At 37.1% G+C, this 19,734-nt stretch overlaps 2 protein-coding genes across 7 annotated transcripts in view; one reads left to right on the forward strand and one right to left on the reverse strand.

Annotated features, from left to right (window-relative positions):
- Window positions 1–1,239: 1,239 nt before the first annotated feature.
- Window positions 1,240–8,837, forward strand: LOC122829027 (elongation factor 1-alpha 1). Of its 3 annotated transcripts, none has more exons than XM_044113192.1 (8): window positions 1,240–1,387; window positions 4,180–4,344; window positions 5,453–5,632; window positions 5,714–6,010; window positions 6,411–6,561; window positions 6,787–7,043; window positions 7,409–7,643; window positions 8,133–8,837. In XM_044113192.1, the coding sequence occupies exons 2-8, from the start codon at window positions 4,201–4,203 to the stop codon at window positions 8,255–8,257; spliced, it is 1,389 nt and encodes a 462-aa protein (XP_043969127.1). In that variant the 5' UTR covers window positions 1,240–1,387; window positions 4,180–4,200; the 3' UTR covers window positions 8,258–8,837. The 3 variants fall into 3 exon arrangements, with proteins under 3 accessions (XP_043969127.1, XP_043969126.1, XP_043969128.1); XM_044113191.1 differs by lacking the exon at window positions 1,240–1,387 and adding an exon at window positions 2,013–2,147; XM_044113193.1 differs by lacking the exon at window positions 1,240–1,387 and adding an exon at window positions 2,055–2,152.
- Window positions 8,838–10,508: 1,671 nt separating this feature from the next.
- The window catches only part of LOC122829029 (potassium voltage-gated channel subfamily KQT member 5-like), a 93,987-nt gene continuing 84,761 nt past the window's right edge, over window positions 10,509–19,734 (reverse strand). For 3 of the 4 annotated variants that reach the window (XM_044113197.1, XM_044113195.1, XM_044113198.1), the window contains 4 exons: window positions 18,105–18,213; window positions 16,462–16,593; window positions 14,814–14,940; window positions 10,509–14,646 (listed from right to left, as the gene is read on the reverse strand). In XM_044113197.1, coding sequence (XP_043969132.1) covers window positions 13,396–14,646; window positions 14,814–14,940; window positions 16,462–16,593; window positions 18,105–18,213 — 1,619 coding nt within the window. In that variant the 3' untranslated portion in view covers window positions 10,509–13,395. Of the gene's footprint in view, window positions 14,647–14,813; window positions 14,941–16,160; window positions 16,269–16,461; window positions 16,594–18,104; window positions 18,214–19,734 lie in introns of all 4 variants that reach the window. The other variant, XM_044113194.1, reaches the window with a different exon arrangement.

The following is a 19,734-nucleotide window of genomic DNA, read 5'->3' on the forward strand; positions in this document are numbered from 1 at the left end:
AAAAGTTTCTCAGAAAAACTTAGTACTTCTTTAGAGAAAAAGGATGCCTAATTAAGACACTGTGGACAGTTGAAAAGCATCCACGCACTGTAGAGAAATAGCCTCAAGGCTTATTTGGGGATTATTTTTGCCCCGTGGCTTTCCCAGGACATGAGGGGGTTCCAGTTTGCTGTAATTGCAGCCTTTTGCTCATCTACATTGTTTGAGTGTGGGCTCTCATTTTCTTTTTGACAGTACTTTCCACATTCTTTACTGGAACTACTTGTTGGTCAATTTGTTGTTCAATTTGTTGGTCAGAGGGAACTATCCTCTCACCCTTTTTCACTTTGTTTACTTCAGACTTTCGGTACATGTTAGAGTCTGTCATCTGCAAAAATACTCAGATGGCTCTGCAGTTGTTAGGTGTATCAGAGATGGACAAAGTACTAATGGGCTGCTTTATGTCACAATCATCTTACGATTATTGTAGATATAGAAAGAAATAGGGTTAGATCAAACCCTATTTCCATTAGGGGAGAAGTGGAGGTGGTTAAGGAGTATACATCGGTGTTCACATGGACAGGCTGAGCTGAAGACGCAATAATCCACTAAAAAAGAACAGAGCAGATTTTCCCTCTTAAGGAGTTTACTGATTTTATGCCGCAAGATACTGCATATCTTTCATAAGTGGTTTTGTGTTATGCACAACTTTGCAGTTTTACACGTGAATAAATCTCTCTACAAAAAATTTTACCTTTTGTGACTTAGTCTTCTTGTCCAGTGTATCAGTGATAATTTTTTGGACAGAGGCCAAATTTGCAAACTTCCTGATGACAGAGTTGGCTCGAAAATTAATATAACATAAAATATCTGTACTAAATTTCACAGAGAATTGTTTGTAATCGTTATATAAAGGGATATGTCTAAATCTATAGTTCATTGTGATAAGCAGCATTAAGACACCTGTAAATCAAAAAAGACAATAGTTAATATTCATGGTGGATTTAACAATTATGAAGGCAAAAATAAAAACAGATAGTATCTCTGATTGATTTCATAGACCGTAAGACATTCAAATCTAGAAGAGGGGGCGAATTAGATGTAACAGTAATGCATCAGTTAAGTTTACAAATGTCTCACATTAATTAGGTTATATAAAAGCCCAACAATTAATCAAAATGAAGAAAGTAATTTATTACTGAAAGCAGTGTACGTTTTCGCCACCTAATTGTGCAGAGAGGCAGCAGGGCTCCATCTAGTGGCTGAGCCTCGCAGTTTCAGTAAATGACGCATTTGACGGCAGTCGCCACAGCAGTACCTTGTCTTCGTCAGTCCCAGGACAGCACAAAAGGCAGCATTTTCTGTTTCATCCCTACTGTGAACCAGTGAGCACACCTTACAGGCAAAGGTAGGTTTGGTAATGGCTTCCTGAACGACTCCTGTACAAACAACGCACATTTTATTCAGCTTTTTTCATGCTCCATTTTAAAGACTGCTGACTTCGGGGACGTGTTAGGAGAATATCCATAGCAAGTCTGCATCTGAATGTGGAGTGTCTGTGATGCCTGATGTAATTTGATGCCATAAAAAGTACAAAGGGGTGTTCTAGGGCTGGTTAGGCCTGAGTGGCGCAGTTTCAATTGAGAATATTTTTTAATGGGAGTTGTGCGGGGATGCTTCTTGTTCGCCCATCATGCTGCTGTCACATTAGAATAAACAGTGCAGTGTAACTGTCTGGGAAGATGCTGAGACATGCAGACCCAAATATCCCTTAACGCCCTACCCTCTGCAGTATTGCATCAGCACTGCGCTCCATGCTATCAAATCCACACTGTTTTGAAGCCAACATTGTTTTATTTTGTTTTATTTATCTATCTATCTATCCATTAATAATAGCTGTGGAATAATTTGAGATGGCTTTGCCATCTCAAATTAGGAATCATCATGCAGCATATGGACATACATAACCTGCTACTATTATTATTAATTTTTTTACATCAGACATGTTGATAAAAACACTGAATTGATGTTTTCTGGTTCCAGCAAGTATGAAAGTCAGAAATGCGCATGCGTCCTTTAGGAGTAGCGCTAAAGGCCTTTTGAAAAAAAAAAAAATCGTGTGCTAACTGTTAGCTTAGTTCATCACATCGGAGAAAAGTAAGCCAACGGTAAGGTAATGTCTCCAGATAATTATTTAGTAGCATGGTTTTAAATTTCGTGCGTTTACATTCCTAATGTAAACCTATTTAAGGTATTTTTGTGAAATATATTCGTGTTCCACAGTGACTCGTCATATGAATTTGTGGGCGCCATTAAACTTCAACTTTTTTTTTGTTTCATTTAATAAAAAAAGGTTCTGGAGGTTAAATTTATTTCTACAACCAGCTGTATTCCGCGTTGTTTTCTAAACTCTCCCGTGTAGTATGCTACTACATTGTGCGCTAAATGCCCATGCACACCCCATTATGTATATCCATCATATATATTTCCATTTTACTTTGTTTGATCCTTACATAGTAAATCAACAAGTGGGGAAAAAAAACTTGAGAAAGCTAAATAACAATTAGTTACAATATTTTACAATAATACTCACACCCACTTGTACATTTTGTCACCGTAAAACCACACACTTTAATGTATCTTATTGACCACCTCAAAGCAGCAATTGTTAAAGGAAAATAAAGTGATACATGGACAAAAAAAGGGTACACCCCTAAACTGACAGGCCTGGCAGGGAGAGCTTTAACCTTAAAAGAAACCAAGAGGTTTCTTTTAACCTCTTGGTTAAAATCTGACTTTTATTTGAAAGTAGCCCAAACAAAGATGTTGTTGAAAACTACAATAAGTCCTTTTTACAGTTTGGTAGAAGCGACATACAGTTAACGACATAGCAAACATGTGGAAGAAGGTAAACTGGTCATAAAAGGCCAACATTTTCTTTATCAACCTTCATCACTATGTTTGGTGTTCCTACCATCCATGTAAAACACGGTGGCATAAGCATCGTGCATTATCAAGATAGGATAAATAAGCTTTCAACTTCTACACAAGAGTAGAAACTTAAATGTATAAATAATTGAGTGGCCCCTAACCAATCACTGATATTGCTGGAGGAAACTTTTTGGCACTGTCTGCATCCATAAATAAAACAGACAAATGCTTTTAATAGGTATAAAATTAAAAATACCTTTGCAAAATTTAGGCAGGTATTGAATTAACTTTTTATGAAGCCTCCATGTGTGCATTAAAGATTGTTTTTTTATCGGTCTGATGTAATATTCTGATCTTAAATGTTGCGTTCTAATTACCTGTAAGTGGAAAATCATCAAAATAACAAAAAGAAAGGATTTAAAAAATCAGCCTATGCCTATTAACCTATGTAGTGTTTCACTTTGTAAATTGTGTTTCTAAAATAAATTAGCTTTTGAATAATATTTTAACTTATTGAACAGGTCTGCATACTATTATAATAAAATACATAAAAATTTATTGTTAGGTACCAAAATATGAGAAAGACATGAGTTTACTTCTGCAAAATGGTTTATGTTAAATGAAAAAGAAAATAGAAAAAAATGATAAATATGAAATCAAATTACCTAGAGGTTACATATAGTAGGGTGATTTTGTAATTATTAATGTAACATATGTAGTGTCAAAAGTGATTTAAAAATAAACTGCGTTGATTATGAATTTTTCTTAAAAAAATGAAAGCTGAATTTTTTTATTTTTGTTTTGTTTTGTGGCACATCATTAAATTGTGATTAAATGTAGTTGATCACTTTCTTCGATATGCAATGTTGTAAGATAGCAGCTTGTTTGCAATATTCCATTCTGTAAAGTTAAGAATCAAATTTGATATTTAAGGGTAATTTATTTACTTTGCTTACTTTAATGGCTATGGGGGAATTTCTGTTGAGTTTTCGTTTCAGGTTTTCCTTGTTTAATTAAATTAAAGTAAATGATGCACAGAATGATACAGTGTGTGGAAAAGTTCAATATCTAGATCTGCATTGCAGTGTGTCTAACCGTAAATTGAGGGATGAGGCATTGGCTTGATCAGATCAATTTAATTAACTAAAGTGTGGAGTAGAAATGAAAGTTTAGTTGTTTACGATCAGCATCGTCTTACTGTTGAGATTGTATGCTTTCTGGGCTGCATGTTGTTGATTCTGACATGTTTTGTTTGTTTCTATTGTTCAGCGTCTTCTAGTCTGAGCCAGTATGGGGAAGGAGAAGCTCCACATTAACATTGTGGTTATAGGACATGTGGACTCAGGGAAGTCCACCACCACAGGCCACCTCATCTACAAATGTGGGGGCATTGACAAAAGAACGATTGAGAAGTTTGAGAAGGAAGCTGCAGAGGTACCATTTAAATAGAATATTTTTTTTAGCATTTTCTGCATTGTAACTTTCCAACGGCTCATTTCAGTGAAGCCTGGATAATCCAAAGCTAATTTTGAGTTTTCTGGTTGAAGCATCAGAAAAGTGGATCAAAGTGTTAAGGGCAAAGGTCATGTGACAAGCAACTAATTAGTCTTCTGTAGCTTCAGTATCACTGATTCATGCAGAAATTTTAGTTGCCTGAAAATCTGAGTTCAGTGATTAGAAACCATAGAACATGTTTCAAACAATGTGCAAGTGAACGAATTATGTTACGAAGCTCAACACGCTTTTTATTACATTAATTTTGACCTAAACCTTCAGAAGCATAAAACGTAAAATTTAATAGCGAGTTCAGGCTCAAAATCGACTTTGGGCTTGATTTTCATCTTTTTTAAGCAAACATAAAATAGTGATTGATGTTGATGATGTTGATCAATGTTGATCAATGTTGATCAAGTCGAACATTGATCAACATTGACGTGCGTTTGCTTGATGATATTGATGGGATTTGATAAAATGTAAAGTTTACTGCTTGGTGAACAGTTTCATAATTGGCGACTGCATTATGTTTTTATGTAAAGCACTTTGAACTGCCTTGTTGAGGAAATGTGCTTTACAAACAAACTTGATGACTTGACATAGACTAGCAGTTTTATTTCACTGTGACATTGAACTTAACTCTGTAATAGTAGATAATTAAAATCAAAATGAAGTGAGAGTGTGGATTGTTGTTTATTCAAAAATTGTTAGCTGCCATCACCAGTGTTAATAATGTAAAAAGTTAGATACGCCTAAGAAGTTGTCACAGATTTTTTATTTTCTTTAGACTTTTATTCCATAAAAGAAAAAGAAATGTAAAAAAAAAAAAAATAATTCTGTGATCTGGAGTCCAGAAGCCAAGTGATACAAATGGTTTTGTTGTATTAATTTAGAAGCAAAACATCAATTAACATTGGTCAATGCTGCTGGATTTGAGGAGAACAAAACAGCAGCAGTTTGGTACCTAGATATAGTATATATAGGATATAAAAAGGAAAGATTATTCCAATAAAACACTCATATTCATATCTTTCCTCTCCATTCTTAGATGGGAAAGGGATCCTTTAAATATGCCTGGGTTTTGGACAAACTCAAGGCAGAGCGTGAACGTGGAATCACCATTGACATCTCTCTCTGGAAGTTTGAGACAAGCAAGTATTATGTCACCATCATTGACGCTCCGGGACACAGAGACTTCATCAAGAACATGATCACTGGGACATCTCAGGTAGAAATAAAATAAATAAGTAAAAAAATAAAGTACATTTTCAGTTCCTCCCTGAAGTTTTTATTTCTTCGTCTCTTTCAGGCCGACTGTGCTGTGTTGATTGTGGCCGCGGGCGTGGGCGAGTTTGAAGCTGGCATCTCAAAGAACGGCCAGACTCGTGAGCATGCCTTACTTGCCTACACTCTGGGAGTGAAGCAGCTCATCGTCGGTGTCAACAAGATGGATTCAACGGAGCCCAACTACAGCCAGAAGCGCTATGAAGAGATTGTGAAGGAAGTCAGTACTTACATCAAGAAGATTGGGTACAATCCCGACACCGTGGCTTTTGTACCCGTCTCAGGCTGGAATGGAGACAACATGTTGGAGCCCAGTCCTAATGTGAGTTTGACGGGAGGTCTTCTGGAAAAACTCTTACTATAAGCTATACTTATTCTACCTTTTTTCAGTCGTACTGAAAACAACATGGGTGTTTAACATGCTGAAAAAAGGCTTGTAGAATCAGAGATGCAGATCTTTTTGAATGTTTTCCATCTGTTGCAAAGCACGGCTGTCAAGCTCCTACAACTTTTAGACTTGTCTCTGCTTCAACACACCCGAGTCACATGACAAAATCATTTAACAGGACTAGAGACCCTGACTGCATATTGATGAGGTAATTCAGCCATTTGATTCAGGTGTGTTGGATCCGGGACACATGTAAAATTTGAAGGAAACTCAGCACCAAAAGCTATTGTTTTCTTCCCAGCTTTGACATGTAAGCAACAATGATCTCTTACAGATGACCTGGTTTAAGGGCTGGAAGATCAATCGTAAAGATGGCAGTGCCTCAGGCACCACTCTGCTGGAGGCTCTTGATGCCATCCAGCCTCCAACCCGACCCACTGACAAGCCTCTTCGTCTGCCTCTGCAGGACGTTTACAAAATTGGAGGTGAATCGATCTTGCAGTTTTGTGATTTAGATTTTTAAGAACATTTTTGTAAAATATAAAAGCATAATTTGTCAAGTGGTTTAGGAAAGGAGGGCAGAAACAAATTAGGTTTTGAGTAAGTTCCCATGGGCCTTGTCTGTTCCACATGTTTAAAAATAGCTTTTCAGCTTATATTTAGACACCGGGTTCACATAACGTCTGGTTGCTTCTCTGCCTCTCCATCAGGTATTGGTACTGTGCCTGTGGGTCGAGTAGAAACAGGAATCCTGAAACCTGGTATGGTGGTGACTTTTGCTCCTGTCAATGTGACCACTGAAGTCAAGTCAGTGGAGATGCACCATGAGGCCCTGAGTGAGGCGCTACCTGGAGACAATGTGGGCTTTAATGTCAAGAACGTCTCTGTGAAAGATATTCGCCGAGGTAATGTGGCTGGAGATAGCAGGAACGACCCACCACAAGAGGCAGCTGGCTTCACCTCCCAGGTCTGTTCCCTAGTAATGACTGTGATTATTATTATTACCCAGAAGCTGGAAAACTGGGTGTCCATCTTTTAGCTCTACTTGAAGGAATACCGCAGAGACAAATGTAGTTAAATGGTAACTATCCATCGATTTGTACAAGCCCGCTCTTTTAGTAACTTATTAGTTGGAGACAAAATCTTTCATTTATAAAGTAACTTGAAAGTTGAGAAAATTTGTAAAAGGGCTTTAAAAAAGGACGGCCAGGAGTTGACTAATATAGGCCGCTGTTATTTATTTTTTTATTAATCTATTTTATTTGTTGCCAAGCTCTTGTTTGTTTTTTTTTTCAAATTTAGTATTTTACAATGCTATTACGTTTTTCATAGGTGATTATCCTGAACCACCCTGGTCAAATCAGTGCTGGCTATGCCCCTGTGCTCGACTGCCACACTGCACATATCGCTTGCAAGTTTGCAGAGCTGAAGGAAAAGATAGACCGCCGCTCTGGAAAGAAGCTGGAGGATAACCCGAAGTTTCTCAAATCCGGAGATGCTGCCATTGTGGATATGATCCCAGGCAAGCCCATGTGTGTGGAGAGCTTCTCTGAGTACCCACCGCTTGGTGAGTGTCCCATCCTGCAATATGTCTGTCTAGTGCTACAGTACAGTGCCTTACAAAAGTATTCATACCCTGTGAAGTTCTCTACTACTCACTACGTTACAATCACAAACCTAACAGGGCTTGATAAACATGTCAAGGCAGGTCAGGGACAGGGTTGTGGAAAGGTCTCAAACAGTCTCAGGATATAGAATAACATTCTTGACTTTGAGCATCTCCATGAACATTGCTCATGAAAATGTTGCAAATGGCACACAATTGCAGGACATGGATGACCTAATAAATACACAGGTTAACATTAATCAAGAGCAATATGAAAGCAAAATATGAAAACATCCAAGATGCATGAATACTTTTACAAGGGATTGCACCTCATATAGTAAAAATACTTGCCTACACAAAAAAATTAATCTAAAATCTTGTTTGTTTTTTTTAACCTTTCTGTGAATAGATAAAGTTTAAATCAGAGATTTTTTTCTTTTTTTGCCTCAGGTCGTTTTGCTGTCCGAGACATGCGTCAAACAGTGGCGGTGGGGGTGATAAAAGGTGTGGAAAAGAAAGCCCCTACAAGCGGTAAAATCACCAAATCTGCACAGAAGGCACAGAAGACCAAATGAACGTTGTGCTGGGCTGCTGCCCCAAACGTTCAGAGAGGCAGAAGACCCGCAGACATCTTGCTCCATTTGCACACCATAGTAAACGTCTGGTCCATTATCACAATGCATCGCAAAAGCAGACGAAGAAAAAAAAATTTGTTTCAGTTAGAGATTAACACGTTACAGCTAACTGTTATACGTACATTTGATTGTATCTTGTTTCGTGCTTGAACATCACTACGGGTTTGCACTGCAGTTCAAAGATGCGCTGTTGTTAAATTTATCCTGCTAGTTTATCTAGAGATGCTCTGTAGTAATACAGTAGAGATGTTCTTCTCTGTGGTCTCTGTACAAGTAATGTTCCATGTTCAAGCTTTAAAACTGTTAAACTCAGCAGCTACAAATATACAGGCTGTTTGCATGTTTGCTTATAGCACCTCAGAGAAATCAGCTTAAGAAACTAACATAGTTCAACTAAACATCCTGCCTGATATAAGCTTCCTCAAAGTAGCTCTGATCCACGTTACTGTAAAGTGTGTGCACCTTAAATGCTGGTACTTGTGAGAATATGTTCGTAAAAGTAAACTATATTTAAAAACTATGTTTCTTTCCTGTGTTTTTGTTAACTCTGCAAAGCCTGATTTATCAAATAATTGTTTGAAAAATCTTATTTGTAAAAAATAGAATAATTTAACTGGTTTTATTGAAACATCACATAATTTCTTCTGCTTTTTGTATTACTATTAATGTATTTAGTTTTTGCATATACAGTTAAAACCTGATGTTTACATACACTCCATTAACAGACTCAGTATATTCTTTCTCCCTGTTAGACATTAAATTAGAATAAACCTTTAGAGTAGGATAACTATTTTTTCCAATTTGCATATTGCCAAATAATGAGCTATTCCTTCTATTTTTTCAGTTTTTTATTTTCCTCAAATTTAGAAGTTTATGTGTATTTCTCCTAAAGTGTAAATCAGGTTTCATCAGACCAATACATGATTCCAAAAATTAAGCTATTTGTCTCTCAGTCCATGTTCAAACTGTAAATCTAGCTTTTGCAATACAGTATAGACGTCTTCCTTCCTAGGTAGCCTTTCAAATTATTTTGGTAATCTGAACTAACCTAGTTAAATAAAAGTTTGGCTTGAATTAATCAGTTAAAAAACATTACATGCAGCATTTTTTGTATGCAATGTATGTAAATTTTATGTCTAATAATGTGGAGGAAGACATATTTTGCATGCAACTAAACAACTTTTATTTTTCATTCATATTCATCTTTATAATTTTTAAAACTATTTTACAAGTCTTTCTTGAGACTGAAATATATTTAACCATTGATTTACTTGATTGGTTTTGGAGGGACGTGGCAACGTTATTAGAGCCACGTAGCTCTGCAAAATATTGAAATCAAAAACGATATGTTTGGACTTGTGGGGTTAAGTCAGGTCAAACCGCTCTGTGTTTGGTGCAGTGAAAAACAAAACAAGGCTTCTTGAAGAATTTCTTTTATTCTTGATTGAGAATAAGAGTTCATTTGCATTGTTATTACATTACAGGCTTCCTTAAACTAACCAAGGTTATTACTAATGTGTAAATATGTGAACATAATTTAAATAAATAAAAAAATAAGACAAAACCTTAACATGGCAATTGCCCATTTTATGCCCACTTGCAAAATTATTTTTAAAAAAAGTACTAAGCCACAAATAGAGGACCTGAAATGTGCAGCAACTTTTTGTCAAAAATCAGATGCACCTTCTGGAAAACTAAATAAACACGAATGTATCACAAAAGCAAGGCACCAGAATACAGGATTTTATTAATATTTTGTAGACCTAAAAAAAAAAAAAAAGTTTGGATGCTCTTGATCCAGTTTTTTAAAAACCAAAATACTTAAGATTCTAAGAAACTTGTCATCTTTTTCAGTTAAAGATCCATTTGAACATGAAAGCCTCATGCAAAATACATTTAAACGTCAATGGGAAAATAATTGGTTTTTAATGAGAGCAAACTTATGATCGCACAAACAGTAAAAAAAAAAAAATAAAAAATGATTATGCTGTTAACTAAAGGTAGAATGTGCTGTGCAAAGAAGCATACCTCACATTTCCATTTCATACATACTGTATGTTACACTTCACTTTGAAAACATACTTTTAAAGCTGCATCATAACTAAGTAGTGTAACATTTTTTGGAATAGTTACATATTTTTACAGTTAAGCTGACATTTTACAGCCATTCTTGCAAGTCTTTTTTTATTCGTTTTCTAATATAATAGTTACTTAGTAAAACTAGGAACTGTTGAAAGCAAAATGGAAAAAAAAAAAAAAAACAGAGAGCCCAATAACTATAGTAGGTTTGTGGAAAGCTGTAGTTTCTTGATGCCTATTCCCTGTTTCCAAAACTTTAAAGGATAAATCTGAATCAGGGTCAAACCAATCAGTCATACAGATATCGGAACTGGATGTTTTTTCTTTAGCTGACATTGTTTACTGAACTGCCTCCTTAATCTAGTAACATTATATTCCACAGTAAAAAAAAAAAAAAATGGAAAAAAATGGAATCTATCAAAATTAGAAAGACCAAATTAAAACGTAAACTGAAACAATAAATATTCTACTTTATTTCTAACAATATAGTATAACAAATTAACATTTGATTTTTGCCCAATTGCAAATGTGAGAAACATTCCACATTTATTTTTCTTCTGTCATATTGGTGAGCTTTTCTTTACTATGCTTAAAAAGTAGAAAAATATAATGTGTGCTTTAAATTAGAAACAACATTTAAGTAATAATTGCGGCTTTGGTTTTTCTATAAGATCATGCAGCTGCATTTCTAATTTTTATTTTTTTTTTTACAAAGAGGTGATCATTTTTCTTTAATGGTAGCACATGTAATGACACGTTTTTGCCTTTCAAGTTCTTGCTTAAATCCATATTACAGCTAAGAGGATAAGTATAATCAGACATAAGCAATGCTCTGTTAAACTGAGACTAAAAAGCTATGGTCCTTCCTACTCTCATACGCACACGCATTTTTTTAATTTTGCTTACTTAAAAATGATATAAGATTGTATTTTTTAATCCTGGTTCAAAGTATTTAATATAAATCTACAAAATGTCCCAAGGTGATCATGAACTAACCAGGCTTTGGATGCTTTAGTAAAAACTTTTAAAAATAGTAAGGCCTTGTCACTGCATCTTGTACTACTCAACGCAACAGAAACGGAAAAATAGTGGTAAGTTGTATTTTCACTGCTCAGCAGTTCAAGAAACCTCAAGTTAATATCAACAAGATACACATTCGGATCTCAAGTCCAGTTCAAGAAGCCAAAAATAGCCTCCATCAAGAGTTAGTTTAAAGCAGATGGCAAAAAGCTAAAGTGTATTTGTGTCTGAAATAAAAAGGTCAAATGTTTTCTAACAGAAGTTGTGAGCCAGAAAATGACATTCAACAAATGTTTCACTCCATTGCTGAACCATCCTTACTGTGTAACATTTATCTGGTCATAAAAGCAGCTGCTCCTTTTCCCTGTCCATAAAGGTGTAGTTTTAACAAAGGTTGCAGTTCTACAAAAAGAAAAGAAAAAAGTGAAACTGTTATCTGAAAGATGTTTTTTAATTAAATACGGATGCATTTGATGCCTAAAATCATACTTTCAGTATATTTTCACAGCAGCTTTAGGAAATGATGACATTTAAGTCATCATGAGGAGCTGCACAGAGCTGAAGTAAAATGGACAAGGCATAATTACTTCAAGTGTCCTAGGTGCCCCCACTCATTTGAAAAAGCATGTATGAAGGATGGAGCTTAGACATTGACAGACATTAACAATTATAGTGGCAGTATAGCATGAAGTTAGATTGTGTGTTCTTCTGTTACGGAGATTGTCTGTGTAGTTCTGCTCCTGTGTTTTGCATGAATTAATTCTCTGTCAAAATAATTCATGACGGGTTTTTAGAAAAAAACAGCTAATAAATCCCTATAAAAAAAATCAGATCTTACATTTTGATGTAAGAAGGCCTGGTTACTACTATTCAGTTTTTGCTCTGGCGATACTGAAGTAGTTGCTCATTACAAATTGTACAGTGAACACATACAAAGGCATGTGTTCGCCTTTGTATGTGTGAACACATACTTATTATCTTGCAAGATGTAATTTTTTTACATCTTGTGATGTAAAAAAATTAGACCATGAAGAATCTTTTCAAAAATGCGTCCCAATGTATTTTCACTTATATCCCAACTAATTCCACTGAAAAATAAATACGTCAGAGGAGAAATATTAAAAATACTTAGTTGCTATTGATCCATGCCAAACTTGAGAAAACAATAACGCAGGCCTGCTCTTAGTTGAAAAAGTCTTTAAATGTGAAATGTCAGACCATGAGAAGATTTCTTGTTTACAACCCTTTTGCACCAGGAAATGTTTTAGATTTTCACTCAAAAGCAGAAATGTTGTAATTTTCAGCTGCACTTTTTTTTTTATGGTCTCAGTTTTTATCATCACAAAAAGCTAACATTTTATCATATTTGTGCACACTTATTAACTTGATTGTTCAATGAACTTTCTGCAAAAAGAGGCCTAAAATGTGAGGATTTTGTGAAATATGTATTTTCTGTATTCCAAATGAACACAGGTCAGATCAGTTACTTGCAGAGATCTGGCTTCCTAAAGTGAATATGAATTTATAAAAAATAAAATGTCCACGTTTCTCAGCTGTCATGGACCACAACAAGCTTTTTAACTCCAAATAAAGTATTAAAGTGGTGGGTGGTCATGCTTATAGGTGTAGTTTCTTATCTGTGCTTTACTGAAAACATGCAGTTCATGCTACATAGCACATCGACCCAGCCATTACTTCATTTAATTCAAAAATTGTTTTCTCCGTTTTTCTGGCATTCATCTTTTACCTCAGATCTATCAAACACACATTGAAACACAGAGTAACTCATGCCAACATGATTAGCCTGTATGAAAAACAAAAACAAAAACGGAATCTTATCAAGAGAACCAAGATAAAAATAAACAAAAGAAGACAAGAACCCATGTAAAATTCCCACCCATCCATCAATCTCACCTCCAAAAAAGGATAAAAATTGTCTCTGAGGTGAGATTTGTGTTTCTTCCAAATGTTTTGTGGGTCTATTTTAGCCGTACGTGTGGCATGTTCAGCAGTTCGACGTTGCCAGTGGAGGCTGACGATGATGGACCACCAGCCAGGCTCCGGTTAGAGCCCTGGGTCCCTACCCTCGCTCTATCTGCTGTCCTTGGGTGCTCAGAAGAAAATGATTGAGCCTCAGATGTCCCCTGTGACAAAAAGTCAAACCCTTGCCCCTCCATGTCCCTGTCACTGATAAAGAGGTCCTCCTCACCCCAACATCCTCTTCTTGTACCACCACTCTCTCCGACAAGGTCTTGGCAACAACTGTTGAAGCCTGTTGGAGAGTCACTGCTTGTACTTGGGCTTGGAGACGAGAGGCTGTGGCTTTGGTGTGCATCATGAACAGGACCTACCTGAACCAGGTCCTGCACTGACATGGATTTGCCCATTCCCTGGTCCATATGGATGGGCCTCGAGCAACAACCTGGTGCTGATGGCATAAGTGGCTCCAGCTCGAGACTCATATGCCTCCTCCAGGAGCCTTCTTCCTTTGAGTTAAGCCTGCCAGTACCATTAGTGTTCCCTTGTAACTGCTGCCCTAATGTGCTCAATCTAAACTCAAGTCCAAGGTCTTTCCCAAAATTACTGTCTTCTGTGTGGCTATGCAGACCTCTGCAGAAGCTCTTAATTTCAGGAGAAGTCTCTCTAGAGGTTGCTTGGATCAGTTTGCCAGGGCTAACAGTTTGTCTGGAAGGTGGCGGCGGAAGCCTTGCCAAAAGAGGAAAGCCTTCATCTCTTACTCCTCGGCCCCCAGAACTGCTGGTACTGTTCGGGGTGAGGACAGTAGGGGAGCTCCCCACAGCTTCGTCAGTGCCACTTTCAGGTGATGTGGCCTGAACCTGTTTATGATGTTGTAGATGAGGATGATAATGAGGCAGTGGCGAGGGGCTAAAAGGGGAAGATGCGAGGCCCGAGGGAGGTGTGGACGATGAGGGGTGGAGATTAAGGTTGAGTTCGTTCTGAGGTGCTAGAATGAGGTGAAGCCCTCCCTGGGAGAGCTGGGAGTTGGTTGATGAGCGAGTGGTGTAGCCACTCGGGGGAAGCGCTCCACCGCAGCTGACCTGAGTGGAGCTGGAGAGGTCCTTACTAAAGACTGAAGAGTTGTAGTCAGAGGTCTGCTCCAGCTCAAACAGGGGTAGCGAAGAGAGAGTGAGAGCTGAAGAGGAGCCTTTACGCAAAACCTGACGATAAATGTCCAACAGAGAGTCCAACTTTGACTCAATTGACTGAACCTGTGTAGAAAAAGAAATGGTGACAGCATTGAAGGTTAAAAAAAAATCACTTCTGAACCAGATAACTAAATTAAATGAACTTTCTGTTTTTACAGAGATGCACTGCTATTAACATCTCACTGGAGTTCACTGTAAGGCAATATGTTGATCATCAAAGATTCACACACCTGTCTCTCCACCTTACAGACACGACCCAGCATGCTCATGTCCTCCAACATATCTCCATCAGACAGCAACTTCTCTCGTATCTTCTTATCCAGAGGGACCTGTCCCTTCCCGAGGATTTGATCCACCCTGGATGAACATAAGACACACACAAAAACAAGCAAAACAAAAAAATTTGTCAGAAAGAAAAATTATCAGGAAAATTAAATGTAACCCAAAGCCCAGAAGAAAGAAATGTTGGGAAAAGAGAATAACAGAGGCTATTAGGAGCAGTAGAAAACTCCAGAAAGGGGTTGAGACAATAATAATGCAATGTCCATTTAGTTAGTAGTCCTCTCCATGTATTTACTTTTAGTTAAATTTTGCCCTTTTTTGTCAAAAGATGAAACTTTTGAAAAGAAAAATGTAAATGTGATGATGGTGAAGCCAAAACTTCCATTCAAGTATTGACAGAATGCAATTCTGTTTCACTTTTCATCTAACAAGTAACATGATTTTAATTCCATTACAATTATAGAAACTGCACCTAATAAAACGAAAGAAGCCCGAGAAAACCAAAGAAGCCCAAAGGATCCCAATAGTTAGACTGAAGAGATGCGGTTTTCCTCCACCAGTTGTTGTGAGGTTCATGTTTTCTGATTAACATGAGTGTGTGTAGTTTGTAATGTCACATCACATAAATACATTTTATTGATGTGCTTCAATTAGCTATGGTTTAAATTGATGCAAAACATTACCACACGCCAACTAAAGGCAGAAGCGGAATTACATCGTTAGTGTTTGTTCAGTGGATCAGAAAACAGAAAAAAGAAAAGATCTCCTTGCCCCTACCAACTCAGTCAATTCAAAGCCAAAATTAAAATTAAAGTCTTATGTCAAACTGGGTTAAAACATATTACATGAGAAGATTTTTACTTTAATTGAACACATTTTACGTAATGGTTAGTCTGTCAATGTCTCAAAAGACCATTATTCACAACATTAAAACAGGTAAATGAAAATTCTGGAATTACTTTTAATGCATAATACTTAAAACTGGAAATGCACCGATCATGTCTTTCCAGGTCAATATAATTCCAATCACAAAATCCGTGAATCAGTCCATTTTGCTAGGGAATGCATTTAAAGGAATTTGACGTAATTAAGAAATAGGGGGAATTTTTTTTTTTCCATTATCTGATATGGCAACTATAGATCAGATCGCATATCTCTGGCTGACTAATTAATTAATCTCTGCTTATGATTGGCTGATAAAAGACTTTAATTTGGTTGCATGATTTGACTGAGTGTCATATGAGGTAAACCCATGTGAGATGGAAAATAATGAAGGACTATGGGGGACTTCTGACCCCCTGATGGAGTTTTTCCTCCCCTGGCTGCAAAACACAGACAAAGACGGGGAGGAAAAGGTCTTAGCTGGGGAGCACAGGGTCTGTGGGCCAATTATCATGTCCAGCCTGTGAGGAAAGCAAACATATACACACACAGAGGTACATGTGTGCATAAAGAAAATAGATCACATCATTATCTTTATGCATATTCACAATATGTTTTCTCATAAATACACATACAAACACATTCATCAGCTCAGAGGCCTCAGAAATGACACCTGGCAGCTTACAGCAGTGTGCAGCCAGTTATTCTTCCTACCTGGTTTGCAGACTCTTAATGCGGCACAGCATGTCCAAGTGACCGGCAGAGTACTGTTCAATCACATCTTTGACATCATATGGACGCAGAGTCTCCTTGAACTTCTTCTTTGCTACATGAAACTTCATGATCCTGCAGAAAAAGCAGAGATAGTTTCAAATTTCAGTCAAAAGAGGGCGCTCTGACCCAATCAGACAGGAGAATCTGCTGCTACAGCTCAAGGCTATAAAATAAAATTCATCTTTCCCTTTAAATGAGACATGTTAAGTTCAGTCCATTAAGTAAGGAAAATGCCCAAGAAAATGTAAAATGTGAACAGAACCGCTCAGCAAGATATGACTTGTGTGCACATGGTAACAGTGGGCAGCCTGACACTGAGAACGGTCTTTACTAAGCATTCTAAAGCCAATATATTGAAGGTTCATACATTGGCTACACACTGACTCCACCCCAAAGACAACTGAAGACAAACATAGCCCCCAAATGGACACAAAAAAAAATGAGAAAAAAGTGTTGCTGTACTTTGTTTCTAAGCAGTAAAGAGTTTTTTGTAATATTTTAAAGTGATCTTGAGAACATTTATCAGAGAAGCAGTCAAGAGCTCCAAGGGAACGCTGGAGGACGCAGAGTCAGCTAATAGCAAAAGGATAACTAATAGTCCTGAACTCCACAAATTTGGTCATTTTAAATAATGTCATTGCTGAAATAAAGCCATTAATGTCCTGTTTGCAGTTTGTCACAAAACCATTCAGGGGACATGTGGAAGAAGATCAAAATTTGTTGGTATGCATGAAAAACACTATATGTGGAAGAAAGCTGACATTGCATATGACCCAGAACAAACCCACCCACAGTGTTTGTGGCAGTATCATGCCGTAGGTAGATCTTTCTTCTGTAGAAGTTGGCCAGAGTTGATGGAAAGATGAATAGGAACAAAGACAGGGCATGCCAGTAAGATAACCTGTTAGAGGCTTCAAGAACCTACGTTCAATTTCCAACAACCCTAAACATACAGCCAGAACTACATCAGAGCTATATGGTTATATCAAAGCATAGTTAAGCCAAAAATAATTTAATTTTAAAAAACCCACTGTTTTTGTAAATTTGTCACAAGACTTGAATATAGTTGCAGATGATCTCTACCCATTTAAACTCAATCATAGAAGAATGAATGAAACATACACAAAAAAAACCCTGACAATTCTGTGTGCCTTTTATTGCAGTCAAGGTGGTTCTACAAACTTCTAAAAACTATTTGCAAAAGAAAAAAAAACCCAATATATCATTTTCAAGTTACCTAAAATCCCCTTGAAACATTCCAATGTTGTGAAATACATTTATGAAACTAATTTCAAATACATTTGCTAGGCACTGTTGTGTCTTTACTAATCATGCACAAGTTTGCATTGTTTAAGGCCGTAATAACTATACTTCCTGCATATAAACTATGCCATGGAGGCTATACAGTCCAAAAAAAGAAAACTAAAAAAAGAATGACTTCCGTTCATTTTAGTCTTTTGAGTGCAGACAATCAAGGGGAGCTGCTAGACCGCAGTGTGCTGCAATCAGGCTTTGTTTGCATTCAGAAAAATGGGAAAGCATTAGCTGGATGGAAAAAGAAAGCTTGATCTCTTTTGACAAACCTGACAGCTCGGATGACGGTCTTGACGGAGGGCAGCAAGTCTTCCACAGAGATCTCACAGTGGCAGCCCTTATCATCAAAGGCATCGTCCGCCGTCACAGTTGAGTCTGCTGCTTATGAAACAGGCAGAAGAGAAGGACTGTTCATTTATTTGTACGATGAGCAAGAAACCAATGAACACGACAGCAGAGTTTAGCGAGCAGCTATGATTCACTACTTGTGCAGCTGAACCTGAAGTTACCTCATTAAGTCTCTAATTCTGATTTGTATGTAGGTTTTGGGTCCAGGAACAAAGCATTTTGGTGCCTCTTTATGTGTCTCATAATGATGACAGGAGGATTTAAAGTGACTGGAGAGGAGAAGAGGGAAGAACTGATTTGAAGCTTCTGGAACTACGGACTACTTGTAAAGAAAAAGGCCTCTGTGTGCCTTTAAGATTTATCGCCAACAGCAGATCTTGTTCCTGGGCCTTCTGAGTTACGACGTTCTGGTGAACTGAGCAAGGGGTCATGAGTTTGACTGGAGACTCAAATATAAGGACTGTAGTAGTACAGAGCATGTGTGTGAACTCAAACAACTTACAGTACAGCGCATGAATATTGGTTTTGTCTATAATTAGGTCGCATCTAAACGAAAATATTTAATATCTTGACACTGAGAACGGCCTAATCAGCGTGATTTTGACTAACCTGGAATTTGTTTCCATTTAGCCACCTGTATGGCTCAAACAGCCCAGATAGTCATTGAAACCACACCCCCACCAATCCAGCTATCCAACAAACAACAGCTGGTGAAAGGGTGAGAGAGAAACAGCTGTTTTTCCTCTCCTCAGCTGTCTGTCTTAGTTTGATACAGCAGTTATGTTGGATGGGGTGGGGAAACAGATGAAATCAACACTTGGAGTGACACATTCTCTTACTGCATGCTTATACTTTAAAGAAAAAAAAAAACCATACAAGAGAAAGCTTTTAGATTTAAATGAATTTTAAACATTTTTAGGATTAAAAACTAAATCCATGACTGGATTTCTGCCATCTGTAATGACAGCTTAAAAAGTCTGACACCTGATTATGTAAAAGGGTTTCACAGCACTGCCACATTTTAATGTATGTTTATTTACACTTTTCTAATAAACAGCTGGTCTGATGTCAATGACCTTCCAACTGAGGTCCATATTGCAAAGTAGAACGTGTCGAGTGTAACCAGGCAGAAACATTTGACAATGAAAAGAAATCATTAAAAGTGAAAGCAGGCGATTAGATACGAAGTTTCTATCAACTACACCTAATTGTAGTTGATAGACTTCACCAAGGGGAACAAATCAAACAGACTTAATTCTTAATTTTTCCAGAGAAATCAGAACATAATTGTTAACTGACTAACTCTTAGTTGAATCTAAGATAAGCATAATTAAACAAAACCAGGAAATGTGACAGCAGTGTAATTATAAGGCGCCTTTGGTATCAATCACTACATAGACAGAAATCTTCAAATAAATAACAAAAAACTTATCTTGTCCTGGAACCACTCTATTACTTCATTGTCTTGGGCAGCTATTGACACAAACGTATGGTCCAAGCTTCTTTTTCTTTATGTAATCTCAAGTTGTTAAAGGATGTAACATCTGCAGA

This window comes from Gambusia affinis, linkage group LG04 (genome assembly GCF_019740435.1).
Source record: "Gambusia affinis linkage group LG04, SWU_Gaff_1.0, whole genome shotgun sequence".
Lineage (NCBI taxonomy): Eukaryota > Metazoa > Chordata > Actinopteri > Cyprinodontiformes > Poeciliidae > Gambusia > Gambusia affinis.

Bases quoted from the DNA above. Each gene is read 5' to 3' on its own strand.
- LOC122829027 (XM_044113192.1), top strand. From the start codon at position 4,201: ATGGGGAAGGAGAAGCTCCACATTAACATTGTGGTTATAGGACATGTG. The intron at 6,562-6,786 runs GTGAATCGATCT...CCTCTCCATCAG, and splicing joins GGACGTTTACAAAATTGGAG to GTATTGGTACTGTGCCTGTG. The intron at 7,044-7,408 runs GTCTGTTCCCTA...CGTTTTTCATAG, and splicing joins CAGCTGGCTTCACCTCCCAG to GTGATTATCCTGAACCACCC.